Source organism: Lepidochelys olivacea (assembly GCF_965140295.1).
Source record: "Lepidochelys olivacea isolate rLepOli2 genome assembly, chromosome: 10".
Lineage (NCBI taxonomy): Eukaryota > Metazoa > Chordata > Testudines > Cheloniidae > Lepidochelys > Lepidochelys olivacea.
Genome location: NC_140420.1, coordinates 79,783,728 through 79,807,052, shown reverse-complemented (window position 1 = coordinate 79,807,052; position 23,325 = coordinate 79,783,728). Strand labels below are relative to the sequence as shown.

Below are 23,325 nucleotides of genomic sequence, written 5' to 3'. Positions count from 1 at the left end.
TCTATACCAAAAACTGTAGCAGCACCTCTGCCCTAGAACAAGTATTCTTACTTGAAAATGCCAAATTTCATTTAGTTACTCTTCCTCTTCTGCTCCTTTGATGCATGCCATGTGAGGGCCAGGCAGAACTGGAGCATGGGGGCTACTCTATCCTTATTTCTGTGAGGTTGCCCAGTATCATAAAATGGACGGAGGAGCTAGTTTCACCCACTCTACAAGCAGTGGTCTGCAGAGCGGGCCACATATGGCAGGTGGGGTAAGCTGCACCCCAACCAAAAGGATGTAGTTGTGAATACACAGGTACTCACAGGAGCTCTGGAAGGGGCTTCCCTTGGAGTCACACTAGTCCACATCACGACCTTCACTGGTACAACCTTTCCCTACATTAAGTACTAATTTATATTCCACTGAATCTCCTTTACTCAAACAAGGGCAATCCCTCAGGTTGCTACCAGAGGAATTAGGGAGCAACCAAAGCTAGAACCGTCTTAAAAATCAGAGTGAACACAATTTGGCCCTTCCACACTGACTGGACAGAATATTTGGACACATTTACACTCAGGCCAGAAGGGACCATCATGATCATCTAGTTTCTAATCTGACCTATTACACATTGCAGGCCACAGAACCTCACCCACACACTCCTTTAATAAGTCCATAACCTCTCACTGAGTTAATGCAGTCTTCATATCTTGATTTGAAGACTTCAAGTTACAGAGAATCCACCATTTTTTCTAGTTCAAACCAGCATGTGACCCGTGGCACATGCTGCAGAAGAAGGAGAAACCCTCCAGAGTCTCTGCCATATTTGGGGTCAGGAAGGAATTTTTCCTATGTCAGACTGGCAATCAGTTAGATCCTGACCATGCTGGCGAGACCCACCAGACAGCTGGGAAAGAATTCTCAGTAGTAACTCAGAACCCTCCCCCCCTCTACTGTCTCATCTCCGGCCACGGGAGCGATTTGCTAATAGCAGTCGCAGATGGGCCACATGCCATTGTAGGCAATCTCCTCATATCATCCCCTCCATAAACTTATCAAGGTCAGTCTTAAAACAAGGTAGGTTTTTTGCCCCCACTATTCCCCTTGGAAGGCTGTTCCAGATGACTCAGGTAACATCTATTCCTGGCCCAGCCAAATGAGCTTCAGATAACATCCCTCAGTTAGAATGGCAACACCCAATTTCACTGAAAGGCTACGCTGAAATGAGAAGTCAATTACAGTGACTTTTATCATAGTTTGTAAATATCTGTCTATGGTTAACCACTGGAATTTCACTCTGAGTGCTTAAAACAAATTAAGAAGTAAAAGGTACCGTGTGTCTATGGAAAAGCCTTTGGCACTGGCGCATTCTCGGAGCTCAGAAAAAAACTCTTGTCGTGGTGGAGGGTGTTGGCGCAGCAAAGCCTGGTGAGGAAAGTTCTCCCAAATCATCTTTGCCACCCAGTGGTTGGCAAGGATCATACATTCAGCAACAGTCTCATGCACCTCCAGTGGCTGTTTAGGGATGAGATCATGAATGTTCTTTTTATCATCCAGCTGCACTCTTATTTCTACTCCTTCCAGCTCTAGAGCACCACAGCTGTCACGTTTAGCCCGAACATGTCGAGCTATATCAGTCAGTTTTCCTATTGCCCAGACCAATTCTTCCAGCTTCTGTTGTCTAGTTCTCTCATCCAGTTCTTTGAGTTCTAGGATATCATCAACAACACTTAGGTCACCATCTAATAATCCTTGAGCTACCTCGTAGACCAGTTTGTACGAAGACTGAATGATGGTTCTGTTGTACCAGACTCTCAGGATTTCATAGGAATTTTTATCTAGCTCCCACATGACACTGACAGCATACCTTAAAAATAAAAACCTCAGTTAATCAACCACTTCCAGTTTTCATAAAACAGAACTTGAAAGATGTCAACATGTGACAAACCTACAGATTCCATTTTGTTTCTTGTACTAACAGCTCTATCATTATACTTCATGAAACAAACGGGCATGGTAGTGCCACTCGCTCATGCACTTGCCTTTCAACCCTGGGGACAACGTGGCCAATACATGAAGATGAATTATATCGGCAATAGCAGTATTCTACTTCTAAGAAATACCGCCACTTTTGTTTTTAAAGTGCAGTAGTTCTGTAATGTTTTCATTTACTTTGAAGGCATCTTAGTGAAATGTACCAAGAGCATCTTGATCTTTGTTATTTTTAACCTATAAAAAGTCTATGTTTTATATTTATATTTCTCATTGGCTCAGGTGATTGGTAATTAGAAAGAACAGTTGTTACTGTGGGTCTTTGAGATGTCCACATGAATTCCACTCTTGGTATGAATGTGCCTCATTCATGCATGAGTGGATTCTTTTAGCCAGCAGTGTCCATTGAGGCCACACTTACCCCCCCATATGTCCTTGCACCCCCTCCCCCAATCTGAGGGCATAAAGCTGGAATGGGCTCAGCCATCCCTCAGTTCCTTCGCCAATGCAAAATCCCAGAGAAGGACTCTGTCCTAGCAGGGAAGGAGAGTAGGTCATAGAATCCACATGGACAACACATCTCAAAGGACCACAGTCACTGTTAAGGTAAAAAGAAAAGGAGTACTTGTGGCACCTTAGAGACTAACCAATTTATTAGAGCATAAGCTTTCGTGAGCTACAGCTCACTTCATCAGATGCATATCGTGGAGAAGGTAAGTAACCCTTCTCTCTTCTTTGCGTTATTGCCTCCATGGATTCCACTCTTGGCAAGCTCAAGAGCTTGGGGTGGAATCTTGATTTACCTGGCCACTAATGGAGAGGGACTGTGGTTAGCAATGTCCTTCCTTACAGTGTCCATAGGAGGCTTGCATCAAAGTCTCAAGGAGGAACAACCTCAGGCTGGCTCCTGTAGCTTTCTCAGTTTGTTTAAAGAGAACAACATTTTCAGAAATAGGTCCTTCTCCTATGCGCTCATTGTTAATCAGTACTGAAGCATCACAGGAAACCCAGAGATTTACCTCCTGCCATTTTGCAAGCATTATTGTACGAGTGGGAGGGCTGTCTAGCCTCAACTGAAAAAAAAACAACCTTTGTTTGTTTTTTTTCTGGTCAACAGGCAAATAACTATATGAACTAGTAACTAACTGAGCTATAACACAACTAACTGTAGAACAGTGCAAACAGAAGGCAGACGCTGCACAGGTTCTGTCTCACAACCCTGGGCAGTAAGAAGGAACTGAGGGATGCCCTAGGGAGAGGAAGGGGGCTGAGGACATCTCGGGCATAGGTGTGACCCCAACAGACACCTATATTGCACACTTGGGGCACCTACACACCAGGAGTGGCGTCCATGTGGACAATCACTCAAAGAAGAGAAGACCCTTTCATCTCTAGGTCACCAGTTAAATTAAGTTCTGGTTGCCTAAGTTATTAACATCTGATGGCAATTCCCATTGTAGAGGTGTCCGCATCAGGAACCATCAAGCACAACTGATACCCTTTTGTGGACAGACTCAGGTGCCAATGTTTGAATGGGTATAAAAACCAACTATACTCTGACCCGTAGAATTGCTGTTAGCATGAAATTCATCCCAAAAAATCTCTTTAAAAATGGAGAGGAATGGCCATTAAGGGAGTATTACCAAAGGGACACTTACATGCCAAAAAATGTTGTGGGAATATATTACATTTTAATAAAAAGGCCCCACCTCAATTTTAATTGTGATTGCACACTAAGGCTCTAATCTTACAAAGAGTTATGTACATACTGGACTGGTAAACAGAACTATTCTCACTAAATAAAAAGGCAGCACATGTATAAATCTTTGTAGGACCATGGTCTAAATCAGTTCTTTCACAGGTAAGATAGTGATTTTTTTAAAATGCATGTAATTGTCTAACTTGGGGATTTAAAAAAATGCACATACACATTATGCACATTAACTTACACCTCCAAAGTAAATAACTAAAAGTACATGTTTCCCAAGTTTTTAAAGAAGTGATTCCCGTGATGCTGTATAAAAATGACTGGTTACACTAATACAGTCACCATGGGTACCAAGTTGCAATAAATCTTACACAAAGTACACCATGTAAGGTTTCAGAGTAGCAGCCGTGTTAGTCTGTATCCGCAAAAAGAAAAGGAGTACTTGCTAGTCTCTAAGGTGCCACAAGTACTCCTTTTCTTTGTACCACGTAAGGTATCAATGGAAAAGTTATGATTTGCAAAGTATGATTATCCTGTTTATATGCAAGTACCATCTTTGTATCTGAAGTAATGAATATTTACTATGTGCTTGAATCTTAAACCTGTGTTGTATTTCTGGGTGACACCCTCCAGACAGATTTACATCAAGGCTAGACAGTTATGTGTTGATGGCCCTTGAGGACCCTCCACACTCACAATGGGCCATAGACAAAATTCATTCTGCCCAGATAGCTCTTCCTGAGGATGCCTCAGACAACGAGGAGCCAATGGCCACCTCCTACGATTCAGCAAACCATGTAAGGACATGTGATATGCTCGTAGGACCCTTGACTCCATCTTGGGCCAGTAATTTTCCATGCACCTGGGCTGTGGGCTTTGCTTGGAACAGTAAACTTCCATGCACATGGCGAAGTGTATAAAAGACCTCTGAGACCCCTCTATTTTGCCTCTTTCCTGCTCTAATTCTCTGGACTGTGGATTTACAACTAAAAGGAGCATCTTGAATTGCAGACTGAGGACCTTCCAACCTTTTGGAAATTACCAGAGAGACTTTTGCAAGCCAGCAGTCTGTTCCATCACTGCTACAAATCTAATTTTAGGACTTTCCAATCACTTGTATGTATAGGATTCCTTAACTATTTATAACACTTCTTTTTTATTAATACATCTGTAGTTAGTTTACTAAGGATTGGCTGACAGCGTGATATTTGGCCCTTGGCTCTGGAATGCCTAAAGGGGACTTTGTTTGGCTTCTGGTTAACCAGTGTGGTACTGCAGAAGCTCCTTTGTTACTGGCTTGGTGAATCTAATTATAGAATGAACCACTAGTTTTTGGGGATTGTCTGCCGTATTTCTTGCAGTCTGCCCTGAGTATGGCACTCTCAGCATGGCCCTTCCAGGCACCTGGTCACAATTCCTTATTAGTTTTACAGAATTAATCTCACTACACATGGGATATTTATATACATGATCCCAAACATGTTAATACTGGATGTTTGAACAAGGGATGTACTCAAGTAGCTGTTGGTAGCAATAAGAAAGTTATTTGTGTAAATCCTTCATGCATCAGTAGATCCCTCTTTAGTCATAAATATTACAAAAATCATACCTTTCAACTCGGCTAAGAAGAGAGCATAAATCAGCACTCAGGATGGAAGGCAGCATATCATAACGACGATCAGCTAAATAACAGGTTGTTGCCCTGAACATAAAACACATTTATTGTACTCTTCACAGGGACACATTCATGTACATCTCTCAAGCAGTTTGCAACATAAGCATAGCTTCAGCATAACAAGATACAAATGTCAGCATGATTTCAAAAGGTTAGTTTTACACAATGCACACAAAGGCAGTAATCCAATCAAGTTAAATAAACATTCATTTACAAATTATGGGCCCAATCCTGCTTTCCTCATGCAACTTCAATCTGGAGTTGTGGGTACACAAGGAATGCAGGGTTAAGACCTAAACAGTCATTGAAAAACAGTAGATTATTCATAGACTGTACCATGTATCTTCACTACTTGATATCAAGTTTATAAAAGTCTGCAATTGCATAAAGCAATATATTTAATAAAAACAATGTGTGAATATTTTAATTTCAAAATAATGGCACGACTAGAAAAGGACTGACATCTGGCAAATCAAAATCCAGTATGTCAGTATCCTCCTCACAGTCATAAGTTTTCCAGCTGACAATTCTAAGGATCAGAAATTTTACTTGTTGGCTCTGCTGTGTGATAGCACAAAAGAGCCTCTCTTATGCTTTAAGCAATGATGTGTATACGCTGGAATTCATGTAAGGGCTGCTTTCTGTGCAACAGATGTTCTGTCTTCTGTAAAGATACAGTCCCTCCCAAAATAAACAAGTATATCAGCACTGAAATAATACAGGACAATATTTTTAATGGCATAAATTAATTAAGTTTACTAAACTTCAAGACATGACTCACTGAGAAGGAGACATTTTATGGTTAAAAAAAGGACACAAGACTGGTCAACAGGGATTCCTTGCCCCATAATCCTGCTGTCTCCAGAGCAGGCAGCAGGCCACTAGTGGCTCACTAAATATTTTTGCAGCCGCTGAGCCTTGTGAACATGACACCTACTTTATCTACCTACTTCAATTTTAAAGCAACAGGCTTCCAACGCTCAGTAATCTCTTTATATTGTTTAAGACTGTCTCACTTCAAACTTCCAGCTCCTCTTCCTTCCCCAATATGCTTTACACTTTCCATAGTAAATAAAACTTACCTTGCTCTGGCCTCAATGTCAGTGTAAGAATTTACTGCCACAAAATGGGTTACATCTGCAATATGGACACCTAGCTCTAGGTTCCCATTGGCTAGTGTCCGAATGGACAATGCATCATCCACATCTTCACAGCCTTGGGGGTCAATGCTAAATACTAAATGCGTATTCCTCAAGTCAATGCGTTTTAGTTCCTCCTCTGGATTCACCCTCCATGGATTCTCTGAGGTACTGGAAGGCATCTCACACGTCTGCGCAAAGAGTATTGGCAATCATAATTTTATGAATTTTCTATATACAGAGTTTACAAACTAGATTTAAAATTCCCTTTTTCTCTTACAGTGCCACAAAATATCAGTATCTATTACTGGATTATAAATTTTTCGTTCAGGAAACAGACATTTGAAACATGTTCCCTCTTTGTATTCGCCAAGTCTTTCCTTCATGTTTGCCTTACAGAAAGTAATAATGTCCCATACTTTAATATGGTAATCTTCCAAGTGACCTTTGGAGACTAATAACTGAGTGATATTACAGGTCTTGCAAATATCAATAATGTATCTTGTCTTTTGCATATCTGTTTATTGCACTCAGTTTATAAAAGTATACAATGACAGAATCAAAACACTCTGCTTGGACAGCAGGTCCCTGCTTCTGTTGGAATCAATGGGAATTGTGACACTGACTTCAATAGTAAGACTGGGCTATAAAGGATCATTATTATGAACACCTAATATTAAAGACAGAACTATTTTAAAACTCCACCTAGAACGACTATATTGAAGCAGAAATTCTCAAACCTTTTCACAGTGTGAAGCACATCTTAACAGAGAGATTATCTCAAACCACTTTCCCTGTGGTTTGCAATTGTATAATATGATTTGGTGCAAAGATAGCAATTGCTTAGGTGGAAAAGTAGTCTTAATCCTGTATTTTCAGAAACTGGAAATTGGTGGGATGAGAGATGGTGCCAGGTGATCAGCTAAATCCCTTCAAACCATCCATGGGTTCCTCTCTTTGGGAGACCACAGTTTGGGAACCACAATGCTAAAGAGTTCAATTAATCACAAAAATCAAACCTGGGCTTCTGAGAAAGGGGCAACAGAAATGCCATTCTCCACTAGAATAACTGCAGTTTCCCCTTCGAGATCTCCTATCCGTCCTAAAACTCGTACAAAATGTCCATTTGGATACACAGACGTTGACTCCCAAGAATCAATACGCACAATAACTCGACAGTCCTGCGGTAAGACAATAACTCATGTTAGGGCAGCAATGCATTACTGAAAAGCAATCAACATAAGTGCTAGCAGAGACACAAATAGTGAAATCCAAAGACACTGGCAATCATAAAAATAAATAAAATACACACTGAAGGAGACTATACATTTTCCTTATCAAAGACCACGGCTAAGCATTTAATAACAGAATCTGCATCATTAAATTAAAAATCAAGATGCGTATAGGTCTACATTCACGCATATCTGACGTACAATGGGGCAGAGAATCAAGAAGTCATAGCTCCTTTCTGACAGCACCTCTGCTGCCTCCAGATGATCTCTGCTGCAGCAGAGAATCTAGGCCATGTTGTTTTTAACTTAAAGTCAGTACTGTCATTCATACTACCCCACACAATCTTTATACTAGCATATGTGAGTCATAATCTATAAAAAAAAAAAAGTCAGAGATAGCTGATAAATTCTTAATTTCATGGTGGAATGAGAATTTGTTATCCAAACTACCAGAATTTACTTCTTGATCATTTAAAAAAATATATATTAGCTACTTGAAGCTACTCGTCGCAAAATATATTACAGTCTATAACAAGCAGTCGGAAGGAAGGAGACCCATGTGTTTTAATTCACATGTAGTGCATTTGTGGCTAATGCTATAAATAATAGTTGTATGACGGCATTTCATATGTTTATTATGTCCTCGCTGCTGCTGGACTGCCATGAAAATAAGATGTTGCATCTGCTTCTGAGGACTGACTGAGATTGAGGAGGAAAATTTAAATAAAAGTGGATATAGCAACTATCAAACACTACATATACCAAAAATACAGCCTCTTACCTCATCTTCCATGTATTTATTTACATTTATTTTACATATACGATTTTGGGGGCAGTGAGTTAGTATTTATTTTATTTGTCTGTACATCTATAAGCATTGCCCAAATAATACTGCATTTGGGATTCAGTCTGAAAGGACATATGCTAGATAGATTATACTTCGCCCTCCCTTCCTCCCAATACCCCAAAAGATTACATGAAACCCAGTATTAACAAAATATTTTCAAGTAATTTGTTTAAAGATTACATGAAAATAGATAGCTTGAGATTTAAACATCCCTCTAAAGTATTTGCAACCCAAACATTGCAGCATGTTGTTAATACATGACAACCAGAAAAAGAAACGCACTAGAAACAAAAAGAAGTTGACTAATTATTTTCCATGGTCAAGCTCACAGGAAATCACAAAATAAACAGCATAATACCGTAAAGAACACTAGATTTTAAAATAATTCATTTTTAATAATGTGAAGTGAATTTAGTATCACAAAGACAACTTTTAAAAAATAAACATGAATTTTATCTTAAAAGGGTCTCTTTAAAATGTATTAAAGACTTAATTCAAATTGGATTTCAGGTATATACTCGTCAGGTTTTACCATGGCATTATCCTAAAAGGAAGAATTTGAAAATATGAAGAAACAGTCCAGATTTCATTGCTTAATTGAAGATGCCAAAAGAAAGTGTTGTTTGAATAAGTAGTTAATGGCCCAAATTCAGGATTCCGATAAGCTCCCATTAGCATGAAATGAAGCAACTAGTTGAATACACACTTGTGAGGCCAAAATTTGGACTACCGTTAGTGGCTTAAGTTAATAATTTTAAACCTTTCACTGCCATTGAAATCATTATATTAAAATATATGACACCAGCACTATCATATTGGCATACACAATGCAGAAATAGCAGTCATATTATTTACCTGTAGCGCCTCAGCCTGCTGTGTGCTGATCCTGATTTTAGGAATTCTGTAATCCCAAGGTGTAACAAGGATTTTCTGGGCATTTTTACCCTGAGATTGACTCTCTTCTTTGGATGGAAAAGTGACCACATAATCTCGCCAATTCTTCTGAATGATTCCAACAACTCTACCTTTGAAAGAGGAGTACCGTTGGCTAGACATCAAATGGTTAGGCCGGTGGTGCCCAAACTTTGCCTGTTGTGCCCAGCCTCTGTTACTAGTAGTGGAATCTACCTGTGCCCCTGCTCCATTACTGCCCAGCCAAGGCTTCCTCAGCAGTGATGGAGCTCGGGGAAGAACTGGGGGTGGAGGAGGAGCCGGGGCTAGAGGCGGAGTTGACCTAGGCGTGGAAAGGGAATGAGGGCAGAGCTACGGCTGGGGTCGGAGCTGGGCTGGGGAGCAGAGCGGGGGGGGGGCTCCCTTCCTGCCCCCTATGGGGGTTGGCCTGGGCCCTGCTGTGCCCCACCTGGGCGGGTGTGCCCCCCAGTCTGTGGACCACTGGGTTAGGGAGAAATATTAAAGTAGGAGGTCTGGTGGATTCATCACTCTGCAGCATGAGCTTGTGTATCCCACAAGTCAATACTAGGATTGCTAACAAGATCTAATATGCAAGCAAGTGACTAATGAGCTTTAGATTGTGAATATATGTTTTGAGAGCTATACCTTTGTGTTTTGATCAAAATCAATATGAATGTTGTTCAAATACAAGTTTATGATAAACTGACATTTACACAGCTAGGCTATAATGAGCTAAATTTATATAGCACCATTCATCCCAAAGGACACCAGTGTACTTTATAGACTTAAACCGATTTATCCGTAAACTATCCACAGGAATCTCCTTAATTCATCATTGAAATGCAGCCAACTCTGGAGTGGAATGTGGCAACTGCTTAATAGTCAACAGCAAAATCATTTTTCATTTTATGACAGGAAAAGAAGAACACATCTCCTAAAACCTGAACTCTGACTTGAGCAAACTTAAGATCTCTTACTGGTAGGTATGAATTTACTGGTATGATGGTAGGGTAAAATTTTCAAAGGTGCCAAAGTGATTTGGGAGCCTAGATCCTTTGGTTTTCAATGGGAGATGGGCACTTAAATTACTTAGGTGTTTTTGCAAAAAGAAAAGGAGGACTTGTGGCACCTTAGAGACTAACCAATTTATTTGAGAATAAGCTTTCGTGAGCTACAGTAGCTCATTTCATCGGATGCATAAAGTGGAAAATACAGTGAGGAGATTTATATACACACAGACCATGAAAAAATGGGTGTTATCATACACACTGTAAGGGGAGTGATCACTTAAGATGAGCTATTACCAGCAGGAGAGTGGGGTGGGGGGAGAGAAAACCTTTTGGTAATAGCTCATCTTAAGTGATCACTCTCCTTGCAATGTGTATGATAAACACCCATTTTTTCATGGTGTGTGTGTGTATATATAAATCTCCTCACTGTATTTTCCACTTTATGCATCCGATGAAGTGAGCTGTAGCTCATGAAAGCTTATGCTCAAATAAACTGGTTAGTCTCTAAGGTGCCACAAGTCCTCCTTTTCTTTTTGCGAATACAGACTAACACAGCTGCTACTCTGAAACCTGTCATTAGGTGTTTTTGAAAGTTTTACTGGTAATGTTACTTTGAACATGGGAAAGGAGGAGGTTGCACTCAGTGTTTTGTGTTTGAGTGTGATTATGCAGAATTGGGAGCAGTGTGCACCGTGAGTGTTTCTATCAGATTTGAGAGTTAATATGTTGTGAAGTGAGAGACTGTGTGTTTCGGTAGTAAAGTATGCAAGATATTATCATTCAAACCAATTTCATCTTAACTGCCAATCACCTTAATGTTTAGCGATTGTGTTGTTGATAAATGCATTTGAGCAACTATAACTCCGTGGGAATATTATAGGTGGGGCTAACAGCACTGCCTTATTATTAATATCTTCTATTGATCGATCTATTTTCAGTTACTTATAAATTTGTTAAACTAACCATTTTTACTGAAGTTTTCCATGCCAGCTGCCTCCCTCAGGCTAATTATTTTTGGAAAATTTAAGCCCAAAATGGTTCAACCACTTCCAAGAATAAGGCTAGGGAATAACGCTGCCCTGGAGAACTGGATTCTATCTAAGTTTCTGCCACAGAATGCCTAAATTGTGCTAGTGAAGTCACTTAAGCCAAGTTTTTCACAGATAGTCACTAATAGTGTGTTCCTCATTTTCTGGGCACCTGACTGGAGACCCTGGTTTGCAGTCAATGGGAGCTGTACTTTGAACATATTAAATTTTATATAATAAATTCTCTGAAAAATCAGGTTCTGAGCGTCTCAAATTGGACACCCAAAATTAATGAACAGTTTTGACTAGGGCTGTTGATTAATTGCAGTTAACTCATGCGATTAACTCAAAAAGATTAATCACGATTAATCACACTGTTAAACAATCGAAAACCAATTGAAATGTATTAAATATTTGTGGATGTTTTTCTACATTTTCAAATATATTGATTTCTATTACAACACAGAATAGAAAGTGTACAGTGTTCACTTTGTTATTATTTTTATTACAAATATTTGCATTGTAAACAATATAAATAAAAGCAATAGTATTTTTCAATTCACCTCATACAAATACTGTAGCGCAATCTCTTTATCGTGAAAGTGTAACTTACAAATGTAAGGGGGTTTTTTTGTTACATAACTGCATTCAAAAACAAAACAATGTAAAACTTTAGAGGCTACAAGTCCACTCAGTCCTACTTCCTGTTCAGCCAATCGCTAAGACAAACTTGTTTACATTTATGGGAGATAATGCTGCCTGCATCTTATTTACAATGTCACCTGAAGGTGAGAACAGGTGTTTGTTTGAATAGAATGCAGTAAATAAGGCATAGAGCCACACATTGAACAATGAAAAAACAATATAGAACAGCTGTTTATTTAATGAGCACTGTCCATTCAGTGCACTGAAAGAGGGTCCTGTGGAAAAAAATAGTATGTGATCGTGCATCATAACGCATATGTACAAGGAGGCTGATTAAAGGCTGCACAGACCACCTTAATTCTGCCATTTCCTAACTTCAGAGTGCTTGACTTTGCAACCTGAACAATGTTTTTGTGTGTGTGTGTGTGTGTGTGTATATATATATGTGTATATATATATATATATATATATATATAAAAAATCAAATCATTGTGTATATATATATTACACACAAAACTGCAATCTTGTTTATTAGTATGGTATCTCTTTCCATGATTAAACATGGAAATTTGGGAAAGGGGGCAGTTTGTGGAACCACAAGAACAAGGCAGTCCCATAAATTGAGGAAGGCAAATACTTTCAACCTACTTTGCACTGTTGTCTACTTTACCTGTGGGCATAGGTTCACTGGAGGTGTCTCCTGGTGCCTTTTCTTCAGTATCATTCTCACAAAGAGAAGCAGTTCTTCCTTTCCATTCATGCCGGAGTAACAACTCTACAGCTACTACATCACCATGGATTGCACGGTTCCGAGCTTTGGTACCATGAATAAGTATATCACTTTGGAGATCTAGGTTTAAAATAATAACAAAATAGACTATACATTCCTGAAAATTCACACCACTCCTCCGCTGGCTATTTTTTGTTGAAACAATAGTTTCCAGTAATCTGGCAGTTCTTATAGGACTGCTCCCAAAAAAGACTGTGGGCAAGTACCAATGCTACATTGCCAGGAGGAATCTTTCTCTTAGTTTTTTAAAAAGCTAAGTTTGGTATTTGGAGTCTTGGATAAAACAATCACATTGTCATCAGCCCACAATGACCAACGCCCTTTTTCTGCAAAAATTTGTGCACATGCTTAACTTTAATCATGTGAGTAGTCTCACTGAAGCCAAAGCTAAACACATGCATAAGTGTTTGCCCAACTATGGGGCGTCAGGGTTGTTCCAAACCATGCAGGACAGACAGAGCCATAATCCATTAAACTGTATAGTGTGGGAGAAGGGAAGGCTGAAATACAGATTATTGTTTAAAGGGGATACACGTGGAGCAGTTTTCAGAGTCCTTCTCAGCACATGAAGAAAACCGGAGCAACCCAATTTCTTGTATTTTCTCTCCCAACTGTCCTACTGACTGAGGAGTTTGTATGGCTTCTTGTAGAGAGCCTGGAACCGTTGTTCCTGAGTAAGCTAGAAGGAGTCACCAGAAGGTGGCGTGGAACGCACTCAAACTAATCTTTAAATATAGCATTTTATCAGAAATATTTTCACCTGTTTCTTTACCACTGGCTCCTTGAAGTCGAACAAAAGCTTCCATTTGTGCTCTGTGCTTATTGACATTCAGGACACCCTAAAATAAAGCAATAGTCACTAACCAATAGATGCAACTACAGGGGGGAAAAAAATCTCCACACCTCAAAATGACCAACTTCATATACATTAAAAGTACTCACTTCTTAAAAATCCATCATAATCATTTACATAGGAAATTTAGAACAAGACTGTTTCTCCTTGTGGGGCTCATACTACATACAATAGAGTTGAAATACTGAATTCTTGAAAGAGCCAAGCATTCTTTCTAGAAATTTTTTATTTAATGTAGCACAGATGTAAGCTCTGAAGACTACTACAGCTCTATTTTTATCCACAGACTAGGCAGACCACAAGCAGAGTCAGTGAAAACTAACACACATGGCACTGCCCTGTCTTGACTCAGAGTTACCACCTACGAGGCAAAAAATTAAGTCTGTGTATTCTATTCTTGCCTTGCTGCTGAGGTTGCCAATGAAGATACCAGGTTTCTGCCTCTTTTGGTGTTTTTTTATTTTTCATAACATGGACATGTATCCACTAACAGCTGAACGTAAGCCAATGAACAGCCATAAGCTGGTACAGAATGCTGATTACTAATGACCTGAACTGGATTCAAACAGACAACCTAAAGGTGAGAGGTATTATAGCTTCACATTTTATTTGTATTTTTTAAAAAACAGATGTGTTGCTTCTAAACACAGTATCTACTTTCCCAACTGATGTGTGAATCATGTGCTAAAACAAACAATGATCTTTAAAGGCCAGCTGAAGATTAGCACCAACAGGCTCCCATCAAATCCTTTTCCATGACAGCAAGAAATTGAAGAAAAAATTATGGAATCCACAGGACTCATCTGATCAACTTTTTCATTTTGTTTGAGAAGAAGGGGACAGGAACAAAAAGATTCTCAAAGTTTACTTGTTATCTACCTCATACTCCCTCTTTGCTCATTACACTCCTTCCAATCCCTTCTCTCACTGTTACCTGTATGTTTTCTTTTATGTCACTTTTAGTCTGGGAACAGTTTTCCATTTTTTTTTAGCCCACCCCCTCACCTCACTGCTTTTTTTGAAGCCTTATAATACATGTTCCCTCACCAATGCATTCTCCCAACCTCCTGCATTTAATGTTATTTCATATATCACAGTTTTCTGAGTTAGACTATAAATTCCTTGGCCCAGGCCTCATCTTTCTTTGTCTGCTCTATAAATAATAGATTACCTGTATATATCTTCCAGATTTGATCCCAGCCTCCAATATTTCCATAGGAAGATGTTCAGGGTATTCCTTCCCATTGTTTTCTTGGCTTTCAGACTCTCGTTCACGCCGAGATTGAAGTATAGAATCGTAGAGTTCATGGACAGCTTTTAAGTCAGGCCAAAAATTATCCAAGTAATTCTGTATATACACATTATAAACAGAGCACAAAAGATTTTAAATAGAGAGCTATTGTTCTATTCACAACAGAATTCTACGCAGACTCTACAATGCTTCTGTGATGCTGGTAGTCAGTATCCTAAATACCACAAACGCATTCCAGCAGTAAGCTAACACACATTTTAATCCATATCTCTAGAGAAGAACAGTGTAGTACCCCACTAAATCACTTTGCTACCAGAAATACTGTAGAAGGGGTTTGTATCATTATCTTAGTTTCAGATAACATTTTAACTATAAAAATTAAATAACTTTTTGAAAGATCTAATTCAAAGTAGGACTATAAAGCAATTTAAAAATCACAATTAATCATGCTGTTAAACAATAATAGAATACCATTTATTTAAATATTTTTGGATGTTTTCTACATTTTCAGATATATTGATTTCAATTACAACAGACTACAAAGTGTACAGTGCTCACTTTATAATTATTTTTATTACAAATATTTGCACTGTAAAAACAAAAGAAATAGTATTTTTCAATTCACCTAATAGAAGTACTGTAATGCAATCTCTTGATCATGAAAGTTGAACTTACAAATGTAGAATTATGTACAAAAAAACTGCATTCAAAAATAAAACAATGTAAAACTTTAGAGCCTACAAGTCCACTCAGTAACTACTTCAGCCAGTTGCTCAGACAAACAAGGTTGGTTACAATTTGCAGGAGATAATACTACCTGCTTCTTGTTTACAATGTCACCAGAAAGTGAGAACAGGTGTTCACATAGCACTGCTGTAGCCCGTGTCACAAGATATTTACATGCCAGATGCACTGAAAATTCATATGTCCTTTCATGCTTCAACCACCATTCCAGAAGACATGCAAATATTTATAATAAAAAATAATATAAAGTGAGCACTGTACACTTTGTATTCTGTGTTGTAATTGAAATCGATATCTTTCAAAATGTAGAAAAACATCCAAAACTATTTAATAAGTTTCAATTGGTATTTTATTAACAGTGCGATTAAAACTGTGATTAATCACGATTAATTTTTTTGAGTTAATCGTGTGAGTTAACTGTGATTAATTGACAGACCTAATTTAAAGTAAATTAGATTTAGTTAAAGTTACTTCATTTTTTATAGTCTAAGATGCTGTTTAAAAGAAGTGGGGTTTTTGTTAGTTTGTTTAAATGTTATTGTTAGCCTAACAACACCCCTTTCATCACCAAGTCACAAGAGTGAATACGAGCCAGGTTGGTAGTAATCAGAAGTGGTGTACACTTAGCAAATATTTCGTGGTTTACATAAGTGAACTGGCGAAGTTTCAGTTTGGTTACCAATAAAACAGTGTCCACATAACAATTGGCATCAACTGTCCTCCTCCCCCCACACACGTACACGCTGACAGTCTCAAAACAGAGGCCAGTAACTGAATGGATCATGGAGACTGACTGAACTACCTTCCCATTACTATAGACAGTCCCAACTACTCAAGGCTGAGGCTCATGAGCAGAACAATGAAGATGAATCTTATGCTGTGCTGCCTGCGCTGTACCTGCACTGCAGACATCATTTGCTAACATAAAATGTAACGAAAACTGCAAAAAAGATGAAAAGGCCCCCAAAGCATCTAAGCATGGGCAAGGAACAGCCTGCACCTGCTGTTTTCTTCCAAACCTCCTCTGTTTTATCTACCTCTATCTATTCTGATATATTCCTAGTATCCAAATCCTTGCTTTCATTTATACCTCCTAACTTAAAAGTTAGAAGTGTAGTATTTTTTCTTGCAATCTTTGAGACGGCTTAACATACACATTACACGTTATAGTCCTTAATTTGTCATTATTTTAATCTTGCACAAAGGCAACTTTCTTCTACTTCTTTTAACACGTTACCTTGAATAAAATCACAAACACTCCTTCCGTTTCACCTCCATATTCTTGGATAGCATCTTCATCTTCTGTTACCATAACAACCGGCAGCTGACCCAAGCAGTGATTATAATACCATACTGCTGCATTGTAAATACTCCTAGAAAAGTACAGTTCACACTAACATGTCTATCACATCACATCTGTTATGTTTAAGACATTTTCTAGGGTCTACTTAGCAGTGATTACATTTCTAACATGCATACTCAGAGATTTGGAAATCAGGTTAGCAAATAGCCAACATATTAGTCAAAATTATGGGTGCTCTATCAGAGAAAGATAGAACAGGTAGCGTCATTCCTTCCCTAAAACACATCCACATGGGACCCAGCTGCAACAAAGACATAGTGCACCTTTGAGTGCGAGGTTGTACAACAAGTTGGAATGTAGCCATGTCTCTAACATTCTGGCACCTACAATAACGTCTGGCAGCAGGCATTGGTGGGAGTATACTTCATTTCCAAAGCAGGTGTAAAAAGTCTAGCCAGAGCTGCTCTTCTGACTGTGACCAGTTTTAGGCACAGTGCTTAAGAACACCATATCTTAGCCACAACAGTTTTGCACGCCCTAAATCCTCAAGTACCTCAGACAGAAGTAAGCAAGTTCCTCCCAATCCATCTTTCACTGAAGTCAGTGAGAGTCTATGGTTCAGGTAAGGTATCATACATTAATGGAGCAATTTATTTTTAAAAGACTCAGGCCCCCTTACCCCCTAAAAAATTCAAAATGCATATATATTACAATTGCAAGTGCAAATCAAGTAACTGTGTGAGCAAATGTTGCTTTGACCATGCAAATAGAATGCAAGCTGAATATGTAAATACAAGCATGAAAGTCAAGCCTGTTGCTGCATACATTTTCTTCATGAAAGTACGCATCAAAGTTTTGGAAGTTTGGCTTAATGTGTTCCAGAAGACTATTGTGATAAGAATATTAAAAGTTATTTCCATTATAGACACAGTACTATGGTGCTGTTCAGAAAGGGCCTACAACTACTCGGCCTGAACATTCGAATAAAACTGTGTTCTACCTCCTACAATTACAGATCTCTTCAGAACCCACCTTTGAATTTACCTCAGTTCAGTTTATTTTTATCTACTTATTATAAACTTATGATTACATAAAAATAGAGGCAAATATATTTTAAAATAATTTAATGCATTCTTAATCACAAAAGGACACCCTAGGACTTCAAATGCTGTATATTACCTTGTGGCCAGGTAGTCTGACCGCTTTAGGTCTTACATATCCAATGCCCTAGTATTTCTAGACATGAACGGTCCATACGGTCATGCCTTTTTTGTTCAGTGCAAAACTGAATACCCCCATTATTAGTTAAAACATACCTGGTCTGCCATTTCTCCATTGATTCTCCCCTCTCTCTTGGCAGATAACAATACTGCTGGAATTCATTAGCAAACAGAATACAGTCATGACGGGCATCCTTCACTAGATTTCGCAATTTGTTGTACTGTCTGGAATATGAGCAAGACAAATGTACACTGTGTCACCTTTTTAATAATGCTGTTTCAACTCTAGTTAAAGATTTAGTGGAAAAATGAAGGAAAATTATAACAATTAGTTTTAACACGATAAAGCTGAATCCTGATCCCAGTATAGTTGATGGAAGTCTTGCCACTGACTTTAATGGGAAAAGAATGTGACCTTTGTAGAGCAAAATGAACAGTTACTAAAACAGTATGTATACACCAAACACTTTTAGAAATACTTTGCTGTTTCTATACAGTATTTACAGAGTAAGCTATAGGTTAGGCAAGGGAGTTGCGAATCAGGACACCAATGCTTTACCCAGCCTCTACCACCAAAGCACTACGTGACATCAGATAAGCCTAAGCCTCTCTATGCCTCAGTTTCCCCATTTGTAAAATTGGGATCATAACACTTTTTATGTAAAAATGGAACAAGATTAAGATGTTCTTAGAGGACATACACTTCAAGACAAAAGGTCAAATAGTATGCCATAAAATATTGCTAGTATATGCCCCAAATGCTGTGGCATACCACTCACAAGAAAACTTAAGCATAGCCAGGGAAATGTTCCAGGGCTAAAAAGGCAAATGATGGGATAACCAGAAGTATTTTACATACATTTTTTTGCTTACATCCGCTCAGGAAGTAGAAATATTTCCATTAAGCATACTTGAAATCTAACCTTTGAAATATTCACAGGTAATATTCCTATGACCAACTTCAGCTAGACCAATCTTGATTAACTTTTGGGTATCTCAGACTTTAGAGCACAGATTAACTTGCATAGTTTCTGCAGTACACTATTAACCTTTACATGTCCAAGAAATATATTTTAGTGACCAAAAATTGAAATTGATTATATAATACTTAGCATTTAGATTTTCTTTTAAAGATGAAAGAGCATAAGAGTAGCAACAAAATATGTCTGCGTCAAGTAATTTTTTAACTATTTCAGAAACAGATCAGCCAGAAAAATCTTCACTTTGATCTATTTAATGTACATTTTTATAGTAACACAAAAGAAATACACACTACAAAACACAAATGTAAGCCATGTACAACACTTTTATAAAATGTATACAATTATATTGCTTTACAATTATGCATTTTTAGCATGTAAAATGCAAAAACTGCAATCATACTGACTTTAGCTTCTACTAAGAAGGCATCTGATTGCTGAATACTATGCAAGTTGTACTATTGCTCTTATCCTGTCAAAGAGAAAAAGAAAATGACACTTCTGTATATGCAACTAGTCACAATTTCTCTCCCCCCACCCCCCAAATTACATTATAAAGTTTCTTGTGGGATTTTTAAACATTAGAAATAACCAGTGTCTTGGTGAGCTCAGGTTTCCATGCTTAAATGCTTCTACATTTTGCCATTTCAATTCCAACAAATTTTACAAGTCTAAAGAAGTAGTATATTATTATGGCATAGATACCTGCGACCCCTTTGATGCTGGACAGCTTGACATGCTGTTTGCATGAAGATAATACCCTTCAGTTCTGGAAACTCAAGAATCTCAAGGTAATCTTGAACAATCTTCCAGTCAGGGACAACATAATGAGTCACATCATCTGACAACAATTTCCCATCTGAAATATAATTCAAAGTTTAAAAGTTTAAACATCATTTTCAATTGTGGTTTATTAATAATGTCCCCATGCCAGGAAATCCTAGTTCACAGATTCTTAGATTATAAAGCCAACAGGGACTAGGGTGTTATCTAGTCTGACCTCCTGCATAACACAGGCCACAGAACTTCCCTGAAGTGCAAAAGAAAAACGTAGTAATCCTTAACTCTTATACAATATTTTTTCTAATGAATAAAATAAAATATAATCACATATAATACAACCTTCTCAAACTACATTATCTGTGATTGGGGTCATAAGGGATCTGCATCGATGGAACAATCTGGTGAAAATTCAATTACAAAATTAAAGTGAGCAAAAATCTAATTTCATTACAAAATAGATCACTTAAAGTGCAGACAACAGATCAATTTACTCTACTTTTTACATGAAAAGATTTTTTGTTAAAAGTATCTGAAACAAATACTCCTATGATTTATTTGGGGGGAGGGGCATGTGGGGGGAGAAGAGGGAGAGAGGTACTTCCATACCACTGCTTCCACAGATTTCATGATTTGTTAATACCCACTTACTACCAGAGAGTTCTTTACCTGTATGTCTATATAAAATATTGCACAAATGTACATGCTTGGAAAGAAGAGAATTCTGTAACAGGAAAGGTTTCAGATCTAAAATATCACTATCGTTTACCCTAAAGGAAGACCATACACATTCTGCTGGGCCTAACTCTCTAAAAAACTTCCTGAGAAATCCTTCATGGCAGAAATACATTGGAAAATGTTCCTCAACACCGATTGTTTTAATTTCATTTAGCATTCCTGGGTTGTTGGGAGAGCAAATAATGTTTTCTTACGATCAGCTATATTTTTTTTCTCTGTGTATCCATTTGTTCCTAATGCCATTTTTAACATGGGACTGCAGCATGTACAGCAAGCATCGGTGGACTATATTTAAATTGCGTATATCCTGACAAATCGACTGACTTTCTCAGGTTCCCCAAGAACTGATACAATGCAACTGGTCTCATTAACAATGATAATTATAACCTGAGAACTCAGTTTTCCCCCTTCTACTATTGTATCTGTTGTGGTACAGCACCCCCAAAGCTTTGGCTGGGGAAAACTAAGATTCATTATTAGTGCCTCCAAGCCCTCCTCTACATGCCTGCGACCCCTGAACCCTACACCTACTGTCTTCTAACCTCTATCCCATCTCCTTTGTCAGCACCTAGTATCAACATACCCCCAGGCCTTGCCACCAGTCCCTGGTGCCTTTATCTGCACCCCGGACTCCAGTGTCTTTTACACATGGTGCCACCCCATCCACTACATTAGAACCTCAGAGTTACGAACACCAGAGTTATGAATAAGCGGTTAAGCACATACCTCACTCGGAACCACGCAATCAGGCAGCAGAAGACACACACGCACAGAAGCAAGTGCAGCATAACAAAGGGAAAGTTTAAGACATTTTTTCCAACATAAGGAAACCGTTTCTGTGCTCGTTTCATTTAAATTAAGATGGTTAAAAGGCACAGTTTCTTCTGCATAGTAAAGTTTCAAAGCTGTATTAAAACACTGTTTAACTGTAAACTGTTGAAAGAACAACCATAACATTTTGTTCTCAGTTATGAACATTTCAGAATTACGAAAAAAACCTCCATTCCCAAGGTGTCTATAGCTCTGAAGTTCTACAGTACCACTAGACCAGGGGTCAGCAACCTCTGAGAAGTGGGGTGCCAAGTCTTCATTTATTCACTCTAATTTAAGGTTTCGCGTACCGGTGGCCAGGACCCGGGCAGTGTGAGTGCCACCGAAACTCAGCTCGTGTGCCATAGGTTGCCTACCCCTGCACGAGACCAGCATGCTCCCCTTCTGCACCCTACACCGGCTGCAATCCCTCTTTTACCCTCTACACCTGGTGCCTGCGACCCGTTCCCACTAGCTTCCTCAGTGACCCCCCTCTGTACCCTCCTTCTGGGGATCCTTAAACCTGGGGCCAGCAGCCTAGGAGCCTAGCCCCTGAAAGCCACCCTCCACCATTCTCCCCCAGGCCTGCTGCCCTCCTATGCCCCCAGCCTCTCATGCCCTCTACTCCTGGTGCCACTAGTCCCTGGCGCCCCCCTCCGCCTCCCAGACCCCTCAAACACCCTAGTCCTTGTGCCCCCACACAGCCCCCCCCCATGCCCCTTACTCCTCCTCCCCTGCCTCCACCACCCCTCCCGGCCGCCTATCCCCCCAGCACCACGGTCCCTGTGCTCTTACCCTCCCTCCACTAGCCCCTGCCGCCCGCCCCCCGACACTCCCGCCCACGCCAGGCGCCCCCGGCCCCCCTCACCGCGGGGGCAGGCGGCCTGGCACAGGGCGCTGCGGCAGGGCACGTCGGGGCGCAGGTAGTGCTCCCGCACGACGCGCACCGAGCGGCCCTGCAGGCCCCGCAGCTGCAGCACCTTCTCCGTGCGCTGCATCGGGCCGCGGGGAGGCGCGGGACGCTCGCGCAGGCCCCTCAGCGTCCGCGCCCGCAGGGGAATGGAGGCGGCGCCGCGCCCAACGCCGGCCTCCGCCGGCAGGGAGGAGCCTGCCTCGCAGGGAGGGGGAACGGGCGCTGAGGGAGGTGGGGCTGAGGGGACAGTGGGAGTGCTATGGCGGGAGGATAGGGCTGGTGCTGAGGGGCATAGGGCTGGTGCTGGGGGGGAGGATAGGGCTGGCTGTGAGGGAGGTGGGGCTGAGGGGACAGGGATTGTGCCAAGGGGGGAGGATAGGGCTGGTGCTGAGGGAGGTGGCACGGAGGGGACGGATGGTACTGGTGCTGAGGGAGGTGGCGCGGAGGGGCATGGGGATGGTGCTGGGGGGAGGATAGGGCTGGTGCTGAGGGAGGTGGGGCTGAGGGGCATGGGGATGGTGCTGGGGGGAGGATAGGGCTGGTGCTGAGGGAAGTGGCACGGAGGGGACGGATGGTGCTGGGGGGAGGATAGGGCTGGTGCTGAGGGAGATGGGGCTGAGGGGCATGGGGATGGTGCTGGGGGGAGGATAGGGCTGGTGCTGAGGGAGATGGGGCTGAGGGGCATGGGGATGGTGATATGGGGGGAGGATAGGGCTGGTGCTGAGGGAGATGGGGCTGAGGGGCATGGGGATGGTGCTGGGGGGAGGATAGG

The 23,325-nt window shown here is 40.2% G+C and overlaps 1 protein-coding gene across 4 annotated transcripts in view; it reads right to left on the bottom strand.

Moving 5' to 3' along the window:
• DIS3L (DIS3 like exosome 3'-5' exoribonuclease) overlaps positions 1-22,700 on the bottom strand; it is a 35,482-nt gene extending 12,782 nt beyond the window's left edge. For 2 of the 4 annotated variants that reach the window (XM_084640608.1, XM_084640607.1), the window contains exons 1-12: positions 22,509-22,700; positions 20,018-20,171; positions 18,429-18,557; positions 17,047-17,182; positions 14,985-15,161; positions 13,721-13,799; positions 12,841-13,020; positions 9,431-9,600; positions 7,516-7,677; positions 6,440-6,687; positions 5,292-5,384; positions 1,316-1,849 (exon numbers count right to left, since the gene is read on the bottom strand). In XM_084640608.1, the coding sequence (XP_084496734.1) occupies positions 1,316-1,849; positions 5,292-5,384; positions 6,440-6,687; positions 7,516-7,677; positions 9,431-9,600; positions 12,841-13,020; positions 13,721-13,799; positions 14,985-15,161; positions 17,047-17,182; positions 18,429-18,557; positions 20,018-20,171; positions 22,509-22,638 (2,192 nt within the window). In that variant the 5' untranslated portion in view covers positions 22,639-22,700. Of the gene's footprint in view, positions 1-1,315; positions 1,850-5,291; positions 5,385-6,439; positions 6,688-7,515; positions 7,678-9,430; positions 9,601-12,840; positions 13,021-13,720; positions 13,800-14,984; positions 15,162-17,046; positions 17,183-18,428; positions 18,558-20,017; positions 20,172-21,556; positions 21,574-22,508 lie in introns of those variants that run through there. The other 2 variants (XM_084640609.1, XM_084640610.1) reach the window with 2 other exon arrangements.
• Between the last annotated feature and the right edge of the window lie 625 nt (positions 22,701-23,325).